Source organism: Drosophila novamexicana, unplaced genomic scaffold (genome assembly GCF_003285875.2).
Source record: "Drosophila novamexicana strain 15010-1031.04,08,12 unplaced genomic scaffold, DnovRS2.1 tig00000008-arrow-pilon, whole genome shotgun sequence".
NCBI classification, from domain to species: Eukaryota; Metazoa; Arthropoda; class Insecta; order Diptera; family Drosophilidae; genus Drosophila; species Drosophila novamexicana.
Window position 1 is genome coordinate 4,420,549 of NW_020824765.1, and position 13,677 is coordinate 4,434,225.

Genomic DNA, 13,677 nt, shown 5'->3' on the forward strand with positions numbered 1-13,677 from the left:
TTGTTGTTGTGCCAGTTCCTATGATAATTAGATAAGAGCGTTATAAAAGCAGCCCAAAAACGTGAAACTTGCCAGCATGTTGCCTCCCTTTCAGCCTGCCACTCCCTCTGGCCCACAATCGATTGCCCAGTGCCCATTTACGCTTTGGATACGTGTTAAGTTCTGGCTTATCCACACTGAAACTGTCATTGTACCCCACGACGAGCACACGATATGCAAATGAAGCCAAAGCCCCGCATTATCATTGTCACTCACTCGGGAAGCTCTAGAACCCCACCACACACACACACGCAAGCACGCTCAGGTGAACCGTGGGTAAACCAAGCTGAACCTGAAGCGATCCACAACAAAGCGCCGCCACAGTATAGAACAAAAGCTACCCACATACTTTGCACAGTTGTTCCATACTCTATATATCATTGCGTTCCGATTGTAATTTGTTTTTTGTGCTATATTTACGTAGTTACTTTCCCAACTTTATCTGAAAGTGAACGGCGCGCGGCGCTCGTTACTCAGCCAACAGGCAGCCAGATAGACAGACAGACAGACAGTCGGGCAGTCAGCGAACCATCAAGTTTCTCGCACTCCGTATCTCTGTACAATAGCCCGGGGAATACGCGGGCATTATTCATGCATATTCTAAAACAAAAAAGCCAAACGAAGTTAAATGAGTGCAGCGACAAAACAAAAGCGTTTCAGAACGTTGCTTCATACAATATCTGACTAAGCTATACGCTTTAAAGAATTGCCAAAAACAAATAAACATATATACACATATGCTAACAATACGTTCTTTACGAGAAAACCAGAAACCAGCACAACAAATATCGATCTTATCGATCAGTTAACTGAGTGATCCCTAGCTTTTAAAAACATGGGAATGAGTAGGACAGGTTTATGAATAAGACAGGTTGCAAAGAGTAGCTCAGATGTTTATATTTCCATAAGTTTCATCTTCCTGCTGGGCTTATTTCTCCAGTGTTCCTCCTCCCGCTACAAACTCGCATATTTATCGATTTTCTCCAAATGGTCCATGACATAAAACCTATCGATAACTTATTTAAACTTGTTCTACGCATAGAATTCCACGCATTTCGACAGTTTCTAATTTCTAATTTATGGACCAATAAACAATGCTAAACAAAAAGTTGCGAATATTGTAAACTGTTTGAATGGTCAACAAATTGAGCAAACCATAAAAATCAGCTTTTATAGCCAGAACTCCTCCTACGTATATTAACAGAGTCTGGCTAAAATGCTCGACAGCCAAACGGCATATAAAGCATTTTCACAATGGTGGAGATTAACACACATATCATTTGGTTCCCTTGAAATTCTTGGTCTCATTCAAAGACAAATATGTGCTTAAGATATGCTCGGTAGCAAAGGGCATGCCATAGCTGAGGTGCTTCTAGGCACATCAGCATACCTGTGTTGGCTGTAGATTGTAATTACAACAACGGTTTACATTCTACAGAATTATGTGTAGATAAAGTTGCGGGCCCAAGTCGTGGCCTCCAGCCGCAGCAGCAGCACCAGCAACGGCGGCAAGTTCAAGTCGAGCGGGCTGACAAAGTACCGCAAAAGTTAAACAAATGTGGCAACAAGTCAAGACAAAAAAAAAACAAAAAAGAACAGCAAGAGTAGGAAGCAAAAGGTGCAGTTCAGGAAGAAGAAGCAGCAAGAACAGCAACAGGTGCTGCCATTTGCTTGCACACAGGGCTCGCACTCAAGATAGCTTTTGTTGTTGTTTTTGTTTGTGGCCAGCTTGGACACAGCCAAGTGACAAGGTCACAACTGAGGAATTGAGAGAACCGTTTGAAGCAACATCAGCAGAAGTGGTGGAACATTAACTACTGCAAATTCAATTAGCTGAAAATTAATGATGAAACGAAGCTAAACGCTCCAGTAACCTCTGGCAATGGCGCGCAACTTCCTTTGCAGACGTGCTTGCTGCACGAGCCGCGCCAATCATTAAGAAATCCAACAGCAACAATAAAAGCCGAAAAAACAAAAAAAAAAAACCAACTGAAAATTTCACAAATTAACTTTATAACACGAAAATTTCTCGCACGAGCAATAACAATATCTGCGGGCCCCAGACGAGCCACCTATTCGTACAGCAGTTATATGCACATATATGACTGCCTGCCTGCCTGCCCATACATACATATATTAATAATTATGAGCTGAAAAGTGGCCAAAAGGTAAATATATTGGCTTCCGCTACTGGAAGCGACGCACATGAATCGCATCGATCGGATCGCTGGCATCTGCCTGGCTCGGGCCGGGCTTGGGTTTGGGTTTGGGTCTGGGTTTGGGCCTGGGTTTGGGCCTGTCATGTGGCCAGCACGAAAATTGCTTTGACATAAAAACAAAATATACCAAACGATACGATACGAAAGGAAAAAAAAAACCTACTCTGTTTAGTGGGTCACGCGCGTCATGACGTGCCCAGCGCAGAGGACAGAAGACAGTAGTCCAATGTAAACCCTTGGCCGGCGGCCAGCCCACCCAGCTGATAAAAATCAAAACATGCGCAAAAAAAAAACGACCCAAAAACACGGCCAAAAACCCAAATTAAAAACGGAGCAGCACTTGGCTAAGGCTGCGAACTATGGGCCGGGTTTCCCAGCCAAAGCGCATGCTTAAATTGTTTGCCTAATTTACGTTTTTTGTTTCGTTTTTTTGGTCAAAATGTAATGCAATTAACATAATTTTTTTTATTGTACATTTATATATATATGTTTGTGTAGTACTATATGTACGACGATTTAAACGCAACAATTTCACAGTAGCCTGGGAAGGTTTTTGTCAGGCATGTAATGCTCATGAAATATGTAATTGAATGGGGCGTTGGGCAAGTTTTGCTTAGTTGGCGTCGCTTCGCAGATCCGCAAATATGATTCGGCTTATGCTTTTAGCCAATGCGAACTTTTCGCTCAAGTTTCGAAAACTCACTTTGATTTGAACCACTTTAACCTAACAAGTATTATATAACTGAACATGTAACAAGTTTCATTCAAATTGATGCTGATTCAGTTAGATAAGCTCGTACGTTAATCTAGTATTAGTATGTAAACATTCCGCAAGAAATATTAATATCAAGCTTGGTGTTAGGAGTTAAGGTTCATATGATAAGAAAGATGAAATCTAACAATTTGTCGACATTATTATTGGACTAATCTCCAATTTTCATTCAAATCTATCGTAGTGTTAGGGTTATAAGATGGGAATGATGAGGTTAACAGCTTGCTAATGCTTGTGCTCCTAAAAGTTTATCTTGTTAACAGTATCTTCTGATCTCTATGGAAGATGAAGTTAACAGCTTGTAACTCTTTATTTATAATGGACTAGGGTATAAGTATTCTGAAATTTTCAATAACCCTCATAATTGGCCTGTAATCTAATATCATTCTACAACATTATTTCTTCTGCATCTAATATTTCTTGGAAATCCATCGTGTTGTCAGGCTTCCATTGAGTATAATAACTCGGATCCTTAACATAACTGAGCAGCATGCGCTTAACATTTTTCTTTTAACATAACCGCAAGCTATGCTAAAATCAAGCGTCATTAACAGTTTATTTGTGTTAGCTTAGATTAGGTCAGATTTATACAACAAATTGGCAATTTGAATGCGCCAGTGGGTTTATTTAATTGCAGCCCTGGGGTTTTTCTGCGGCTCTTTCAAACGCAAATAACTTAAATGCATGCAATGTTTTGTGTACTTTTGGTATTCGTCATTTGTTTTGGCTTATTGCAGGCCTTTGTTTTGGTCACGATAACCTTGCACGAGTATCCCGTCGGTCGGATACTCTTTGGCTATGGGCTAAAGCTAATGACCAAGTCGATAACCGCAACGCAGCGCAACGGCAATCGGGCGTGGCTGACAAGATTTCAGCCGCGACACTTGGACGCCTGTCAATGAACTTGGACTGTTTTTTTTTTGGTTTTTTTCGCTCAGGCCTGCTACGTGCCTGCAATTATTCTTTGGGCAGAGAATCAACGTCTCCAAAACGGGCACCAAACTCTTTATTTTTTGCATATTTCGTTAGCCGCTCGAATATGTTGTTGCGCAACTTGTTGCCCAATATTAAAATGAAACATTTTATGTGGTCTACGTGAGAGCACAGTTCGAATATATATTGGGCCGAATAAAGTGCCGTTAGCCCCGGCTGACTGGAAATTCAATTAGTGACACCCACAAGAAGCCGAAGCGCTGCCCAAAAGTTCTGCGCCACTTAATGGACACGATCATTACAAAGGCAACGCACACTCTGACACTCTCGTAAAACTTAAAAAGCAATTTAATTTTATTACGAGTATGGAACTCAAATTGACACCAAAATAATATATATATATAATAATAAAAACAAAAACCCGCTCGCTTCCATTTCGAGTCAATTTCTCGAGCCTGGGAAACGCGGCGAGTGTCAAATTTATGTTTTGATTTTGATTTTGATTTTAATGCGGCTTGTTTTCTGTGTGACAATTGCGCGTCCACTTTGAAAGTCATCCAAATGTGAGCTGACTTTGAAAATATTGTACGACGACGCGCATATAAAACCAAAGATAGAAAACAATAAATGTATTGACTTGTGCAATATGCATATTAAATGCTTTCACTTTCGTTGTCGTCAGGCCCAACGCATGGCAGACAGGCAGCTGGGCAGCAGATGCCGCAGCCAATCGAGCACTTATGTCCCTGCTCGGGCGCCCAGACAGGCTATATCCACATATAATATTTAGATACAGATACAAATTGTGGCTGACGCGCACGCATTTGCCGTGCATTGGGCGTGAAAGCCGCCGCCAGGGCTCTGAAAATGAAAGCAGCTTTTGCAACAAAGGCCTAACGAGCCAGCCTAGCCGGGCCCCCTTTTTAGCGCTCCCCGCCGCTCCGCACCCCACCCTTCGGGCTAATCAGCGCCATTTGTTGGTCCGTTCGATTAGCACGCGGCCCGGTGAAAAGCGCCAAATGAAAACGAAAGCCAAATGCGCACACACAATTGAAATGCAAAGCCAGCTGCAACGCATAGCTCTAACTATAACTGTAACTGTGTGTGCGAGTGTGAGTGTGTGTGTAGGTATTAGCTGCATACACTAGGAGAAAAGTGCAAGAACTTGGTATTCAAATCAATCAAAATTCAGCCAAGCTCACAGCTTCGTGACGAACTTTTTGTTAGAACACTTTTTGTTGCCAAACTTCTTAAAACAAGTCTTTTTTGAAACTTAAAAATTCATTTGCTGAGCGTGATTTGTCAATTTCTTCGAATCCTCATAAATGGTTGTAGTTGAATTTAAGCCTATTGAAATGTATTGTAAATTGCTATAAATTCCAGAAACCGCTAAAATTCAAGTTTATAGCTACTTTTTCTCAGAGTGTACTATAGAGTAGTTACATTTGATAGCTAGAATGGCCAATGCCATCAAATGATTGTCAACAAGTCGTCGCGTCGTCTGCCTTGTGCTCAATCATGATTATTGCGATTATTGTTGTTGTTGCCAATTGCGAGTGCAATTGCAATGTTGTAAGTACACAAAATAGATGTGTATGATCGCATGCAGTTAGCCACGTTAATAACTAATAAATGACTCTGACTAGACAACAGTCTGGCTGGCTGAGACTGAGACAGCGACAGACTCAGGCTCCGGCTCAGCTTCGTGGAGCGGGACGGCGAGTAGCGGGAAACGAGACTCGGTTTCAGCTGGATTCGTGATTGATTCTCACAATGCAAATTAAATGCAATCAATGTGAACACTTTGCCTGCGCTGCATTTTGCTGTTTGTTTTTCTTTTAGCTCTTTTGAAGCCTCCTTTTTTTTTCGTGTATAAGCTTTTTGTTCAGTTTGGAGATCATTATTATGCGTCCAAGTTCGCGTCCGACTCTCGTTGCACATTTTGCTTTCGTACGTGGCCAGCGACAGCTCAAGGCCGACAGTCTGGAGCCAAGACTCTGAGCCAGCTCACGTTGTCAATGCATTACATAGCCACCGACAGCCTGACTGCCAAATGGACTAACTGACTGACTGCCAGCCGCAGGCCTGACTGCATAATACAACAAAGTAAAAAGCGCCAACTAAGCGGCGTATATTGCTTTTTATTTGCTGCCGTTCTCGCATCGCATGACGAATTACCACGCAGCTCCACAAAGCCAAATGCCTGGCCACAGAGCTGCAGCGGAGCAGCCCCACAAGCCCACAAAGGCTGACCACAAATATGCAGCGCATCCTGCTGCCTATTCCCTGCCAGCCAGCGGCTGCTTTTGTTGCCCGCTTTGTTTGCATCACGTTCTTCAGGGAAAACAATTTTCAATCAGAATGCAAGCAGCTCCAACTTGCAACTTCAATTTGCAATTTGTTTTTATTTTTTTTTCTCTCGCCCGCCAATTTGCAATTGCTGCTAAAATGAAATGCAAAGCTAAGCAGAAGACAACAACAATAACAACAAAAATATATATATATATATATATGTAATGCATTCCACAGCGCTGGCCATAAATAAAATAAAAAGTAGCAGCAGCATCAGGCACATTCCTGCCAACTTCTTGACAATTTATATATTTACATTTTTTTGGGTCAGCCGCAGTGCATAAATCAGACAACAACAATAACAGCAACAACATTTATAAAAGCCAATATGTCAGGCATGCGTCTAATTTGTTAGCTAATCAGCTGCCCGAAAGTTTCCCGTCCAAATGGAACTGGATAGAGTGGAGTGGGGGGAGGCGACACCATTTGTTACGTCCACATTTTCCATGTTATATATTGTGCCTGCAGCCGGAATTATGCCATTTATTTTTAGCCAACTCAAATCTTCTAGATTTGTGGCGGAGCAGGCACATTTGGGCCAAATCGATATTTGGCCCACTGCAGCGTTGACTCACAACCATTTAATTGCGTTCTGATAAGAGGTGAACGCTTATCATCGCCCATTTGGCATTAATTTATTTCATTATATTTTTATTCGCTGCTTTTTTTTCTCTCTCTTGATTTAACATTCGCGTGCCCTTGCCAAAATGTATTGTTTTAGTCCAGAATAATGAGTACACTTAATAGATTCATTTAGGAATTGTAAAATCTTTACGGTTTTTCTTATGATGCAGCACAATTCGCAGGCAAATACACTGAGCGAAACTATCTGCTAGCCAAGGGAATTAACTACGAATTTATCAGCGTATAGTCAAAAAACAGATAAACAAAAATTAAATTCTCGATAATTGCGTTCGCCGGGCGAAACAACTTCCTGTGTGAAAGTGCGATGCATGCACCTGGCTTACTTTATCCATGATAGTTTAATCGGATTGGTTAAATATATATTTTGGAAATAAATTAAATGAAATAATTTAATTAAGACGTTCTACCAAGCTGCATTTCGTCTGTTTTTTGGGCAACTCACTTTTATCTAAGGTTCGATTCATAGTAAGAATTGTTTTTTCAATATTTAATTTAAATATTTAATATTTATATAAATTATTAGGGCTACTCAAATTTCAACAATTTATATAGAAATCTCTCTCTTGATATGTTTTATAAATATAACTGGCATAGCATAATTTAGTGTGAAAATTTTGGTAATTGTTCTAAATTTCAATGATATATTTGCATGTCGATTAAATTATGCATATCATAGAATATTTAGTTTGACCTCGAGCTTAATGCAGAATTATTTATTTATTTCTGTTACTCTTTTTTGTTGAATTGTAAATTTAAAATCAAATTGAAAGTCATGAGGCCTCGTTTAATTATGAACAATATCTGACTTAAAACTTATGTGTTTCTTATTTATCTTATATTTATTTCACTTTTTCAACTAAAATTATTCGAGTTATTGGACACATGTGCGCCATGCTTGTATGTTAATCAATGTAATTAACTATATTTAAATATGCACAACAATGTTTTATAGCCTGCCACGTTTTATGCGAATGTCAAGATATATAATCTTTGTAATAACTGCGGCCATTGTTGAATAATAGATTTTCCCACATTTATTTGTTCTATAAGGAAACTGGCATTATTAGCGCCCTGGCAAGGGCATTGCCAGTTCGTTGTTTGTGTTAACAGATTTTGCCGTTGTCATATGCTTGCGCTCGCACATTTCGTGCACATTTTCAAAAAAAATTTTGCGTGTTTTTTGTTGTTTGTTTTTCGCGCTGGGATCCACAAAAGTTCGCGTATCTTTTGGATAGCCCGCGGCAGCTGTCTCATTTAGTACGTTCTGTTCAATGATGAGCAGCGGATTTTCGTCGCTCAGTTGATTTATTTTTAAACAACAAAATTAATGTGCGAAATTAGACGCGTATTTTTAGTTAATTGAGTTTCGGCTGCGCATAACTGGAGAAGGAGTTGCAAAGATGTCGCATTGGTGCCAACATTTGGGCTTTAGGTAATCATTAGTGGAGCGTGTAAATGGCAAAAGTCTAGACGACAGCTGGCCAGCTGAGTATCTGTGTGTGCTGTATGTGTGTGTGTGTGTGTATTATGCAAAACTTTAAATAGCGACAGCAAATGTGACGTCATTGTTGGCGGCTGGCTGCGCAATTTGGGGCAAAGCGTCGCAATTGGCGGGACTGGCAACATTTCCTAGCCAATGCATACGTATAAGAAGCAGAGCAAAAACACGCCATATATGTTGCCTGTTTTAATTGCAGCGCGCCAATTTGGGCAATGCAACAACGACAACAACAACAGCAGCAACAACAACAACAACCTTGAAAATGCAATCAAAGCCAAATCTTGATCTCGTTTTTGATTTGTTTGTTGTTGCTGCTGTTGTTGTTGCTGTTGTTGTTGTTGCGAGTACTTAATTGCGTTTAGTTTTTACATTTGCCAGACTCTTGCATTGCTCTTGGCATTCACAGTTGCTGCTGCTGTTGCTGTTGCTGCTGTTGCTGTTGCTGCTGTTGCTGTTGCTGCACGCGAGCAACAGCAAGCCAAATGAATGCCAAATGTGTAACCAATTTTGGGGGCGACGACAAAAGGCAACAGCGCTTCCTGTCTTGCAACAGCAACAGCCAGCCATCCTCGCAAGTGTAACAAGTGCAACAGATTGTTGTCAGTTGTTGTTGTTGCCGTTTTATTATTATTATTATTATTATTCGGGTTCGTTGTACACATAAAAAGTTGCTTTGACTCAGCGAGCAGCAACTATTTAGGGCCATCAAGAGGCGTGGCGGGGCGGGTGATGTGGCAGGGGCAATTCGAATGTCATGGCTGCCATGGAGGCACAAACAATTTCACGCTTTTGCTTGCCCCAAACTGCCGCATCGCTCTGCCTCTGCAGAGAATTATGTTTATGGCAAAATTTGTTGTTGCTGTTTCGTCGAAGAAAAAAAAAACGCCCACCAAATGCACCAAAATGACCATTGGCGACGACTCGAGCTGAGGATGTACATGATGATGATGATGTTGATGTTGATGTTGATCATGCTGTTGTTGTTGAAAATGCTGTTGATAATCGGCCCGCTGATCGTCATTGGCTTTGTATCTTTTACCAATAAACCGTTAATTATCGAGCGCCTAACGTTTTGCGGCAACTGTTGCAATTGCTGCCAGCCTGGCCAAACAATACGCGGATGTATTTCAGCATTCGGATTGGATTATTTTTATTTTTCAGTGAGATTTTCTCAGCTTTTATCCACAAAAGCTAGGAGTGGCACTCATCACCAGCTACAAATCCGCAACTGGGGCCAACGTTCGGTTAGCTGGAGCGCTCGATGCACGTCCACGTCCAAGGTTTTGTAAACAACAACAGCAGCAACAACAACAACAAAGCTTTCGGCGTGGGTGTGGGTTGGGTCTCCTTATGCGCTCTTTCAGATCTTTATGGACTTGGGAACTGTTACTTACGACGGCCATTTGACTGGGTGTTCCGCTCCACAAACCTTCGCTTTATTGGGCCGCAAATTTCAGAATCCGAATCTCAAAATTAACAACCAAAATAAGACAGCTAAATTTGACATTTGGGTGTATTTAATACCCTTACAGAACATTGGACATGGCTGTTGTTGTTGAATTTTCTAATTAAACTGGATTATTGTGTGCTTCAAGGTTATTTGCAAAAAAAAACGAACAGCTCCATTTCTTAATTAATAGAAATAAAAACAAATTTCAATTTTTAAGAATTGTGCCCCTTTTATTAGAATAAATTAGTCTTAAATTCTTTTGTAGCGCTTGCTCTGCAATTAAATTTCTGTTTATAAATATTTCAATAAATACGTTTTGGAACTCTTTAATATTGAATTTAATATGGAATTTAATACTTAATCAGCTTCAAAATGAATAATATATAATCTATATTAACATAATTATTATTACCTTATGCTTAAAGACGTTTTTTTCCAAAATTAAATGATTTATTCAGCTATTCATATTTGGATATAATTATCTAATATTGTGGTATATCATTATGCTACTCCAAAAAACTTGATATAGTTTTGATACTCATCCATGTTGAGGGAATTCAAAATATTATTCATTCTCGACTATTGTTTATTTTGCACACAATAACAAAGAAAAGAAAAAAATAGAGAAGTAAAGATTCTTAAGAGCTGGCCTTGTGACGTCAGCTGTCCGGCTATGATGAGTGCAAATACGCATAGTTACATTCTCGTACTCCAATCCGGTCGGAGGAGTCATGCTTGGAGCTTTGCTTCCACATACAACATTCGTTCAGTCGTTCATTCGCTACGCTTTGTTATTGTTTGCTTTTGGGTTGTGGAGCGCGTGACATAGAAAACAACTGGAGTGCAGCCCCAGTCACCAACTGAACTGCACCGAGGCACAGCCCAATGTTGACACAACACCAACAGCAACAACAACAAAGAGACAGACTGAGAGACAGACAGACACAGGGGGCAATGGCTGACTCTAGGGCTACATCGGAAATCGATCAATCGAGCATTGCTATCGATAGCCGCGACTTTGAATTAAAACTTGGACTTGGTCTGCGAACTGTTCGCTGTTCGGCAGCGTGAGAATTCTGATTTTTTTCTATCAAATTGGCAGTTGGGTTTTTTTCTTTTGCCCCTAGTTCTTTTGTGAGCTTCACACTGGGCGCTTTGATTTGCATAAATAATTGCAAACTGATGCAAATTTGTTGGTTCGATATCGATAGCGATTGTTATTGCTTGCCATTAATTAAGCAATGTACAGTACACAGTGTCTATCTATGGGAGTCTGCGGCATTAACCTTGATTGATTTACGCTACATCAATAACCATAGCTCCATAACTATCTGAATCTATTGTGTATCTTAAATGTGTTTGGCTCTGTTCTGGGCGCGTCTGGCGCAAAATAGAAACAATGCAAGCGATTGTTGTTGTTGTTGTTGTTGTTGTTGAAGCTCTTGTTATAGTTGGACCACATCATTAATATGCTAAAGGTCAAACTGGAAACTAAAATAAAAATAACAACAACGACAACAACTGCAGCCAGCACGGCAATTACCTGACGCATATAAATACATAAACTTGCCGGACCATCCATCAATCTCTCACTTTCATTCCAAAAAAAAAACGAACGAATAAAAAACTTCAGGAATGTACTTATGCACAGTACTCCGGTACTCCATCTGCCTGCTGTATACGTATCTACAATGTGTAGCTGTAATTTGTATCTGTATCTGCATCTGTGTATCTGCAGTTGACACGACCATCGTTGATCATGCGTCGCCGCGTGTTGAAATATATAAATGTCCATGATGATCGTTGCTGCTGTTGTTATTGTTGCTCTTGATTGTTGTAATTGCCTGACTTTGTATATACACATATATATATATATATGGTTTTTTCTTTCTGCTTGTCGTTTAACTTATTTTAGTGCCTGTTGCTGACATGTTTCACTGATGAGCTCACGAACCTTTTACACATCCATTTAACACCACATTTGCTGCAGTTCCGTTCTGTTTGTATCTATCATGGCTGCCATATGATATCATATATGAGTTCTGTTCAGTTATTGCAGCCAGAAATTTGCAATCAACAGCTAATGAAGGCTGATGAGGCGATTAATTTTAGATTCCAGCATCGACAACTTAATAACAGAGTGCAATATCATAAATAACTGATAGGCAGAGACTAATATCATAGCATCAAATTGGAATTTCTAAAACGAAAAGGTTTCTTATTTACTTCACAAACAGGTTCTTCTGACAGTTAATAAAGAAATTAACTAAAGATGTCATAAGTCAAAGTACTTAAAGACTCAATCAATATAATTATTATTATTTCAATTTTATTAATGTCTAAAAGAAACTGGACTCATATGATTTAATTTATAACAAGCTGAAAAGAACGCTTTAAATTGAGAGAATCTTCAGAATTGTAAGGCTCGACTAACAAGAACTTCTTAAATAGCTCAAAAATAAATAAATTGAAATGTTATTCGGGGCTGTTTGGGAGCACACCACCCTTAGATATCCTGCATCTAGACCCGAGCAACCGTTACAAACATTCTAGCTTTTTTCTAGCTTATACAAGGGCTTCTTCTTTCCCTAGGCTGATGCTATAGGAAATACATTCTACAATACCTTCGGTGTTAACTACCCGATCTTTGTGAAATTTTCAGATCTTAAACATGGCATAAGGAAGCGTGTAAACACCAAAGCCCAGCCTCACAAAATGGGGGTTTTAACATCTGGGATAAATGGATTCATATATTCAACAAATGTGAATTTTAATACAGACAAACAGATACTGACAAAAAGATGGAAATGTCCAAAACTAATATACCCCTTCACCCATTTTCAATGGGTAACCATTTCTGAAACCATTTTAAAGTATATTCTCAAAACGAATATTTGATAATGTGCATCTCTATTGTTTGCTTGCAATATTTTTGCTAGTCATATAAAAGTTATTGTGTTTATATGTTTTGCTGTTTCTGCTTTTACCTAGCTGTTGACATGCCCGGATCTTCGAGCTGTGATATGGCCAACAAGCAAATCAGAGTGCCGCGCTTCACACTCTTACCAATTCCCAACGCTACTCTAACTACCTTGAATACTTCATGCACTTGTCGCATTTCGCAAAGACAAAAAAAACCAAAAGCTAAGCGCACAAATTAGCAGCAAAAACAACAAAAAAGAAGAAAAAGAAAAAACAATGCGAAATCCGTATTCAGGGCAGTTCCTACTCAAACGGCGGCAACACTTTGGCATTCGCCAGCAGCTTTTGTGTAATGTCTAAAACGCAAATGGCTCAAAGAGCTCTGAGTCCGACTCCGTCTTCGTCTCCGACTCCGATTGCGACTCCGGTTAGTGCGACTGATCCATGTCGGACGTGTTGCGCATGCGCCCGTGGGCCAAATGCGCTGTTGTTTTATTTTTTTAGCTACGAGTGAAAATGTCATTGGCAGATGTGTCGCGGATATTTGCAACAAGACACAAGACACAAGACATGATCATTCACTTCACATGATCAGCAGCAACAACAACATCAACAACTTGGCCCAAAACAAAAGACCCGCAGCGCGAAAGGGTGAACAATAGGCGGTCTCTGGCTGGCTTATGGCCAGTTTAGTTGGCTTACAGGTGGGGCGGGGGCTTTGTCTGTGGCTCTTCTAACATTTTTACGATCTTGGCTTTGTTGTAGCTGAGTGCGCACATGTCCAGGCCACAGTCCACTGATTCAAGCGGCTGCCGCTTTTGTTCTGAGGGCCCGCAGCTGCTTG

General features: G+C 40.2%; 1 protein-coding gene across 3 annotated transcripts in view; it reads left to right on the plus strand.

Moving 5' to 3' along the window:
• The window catches only part of LOC115758192 (protein Shroom), a 48,146-nt gene that overhangs the window by 26,902 nt on the left and 7,567 nt on the right, over positions 1 to 13,677 (plus strand). The window contains exon 1 of one of the 3 annotated variants that reach the window (XM_030698762.1): positions 8,255 to 8,392. The exons of the other annotated variants lie outside the window; for them this stretch is intronic. Coding sequence (XP_030554622.1) covers positions 8,361 to 8,392 — 32 coding nt within the window. The 5' untranslated portion in view covers positions 8,255 to 8,360. Of the gene's footprint in view, positions 1 to 8,254; positions 8,393 to 13,677 lie in introns of those variants that run through there. 3 annotated transcript variants of the gene reach the window in all.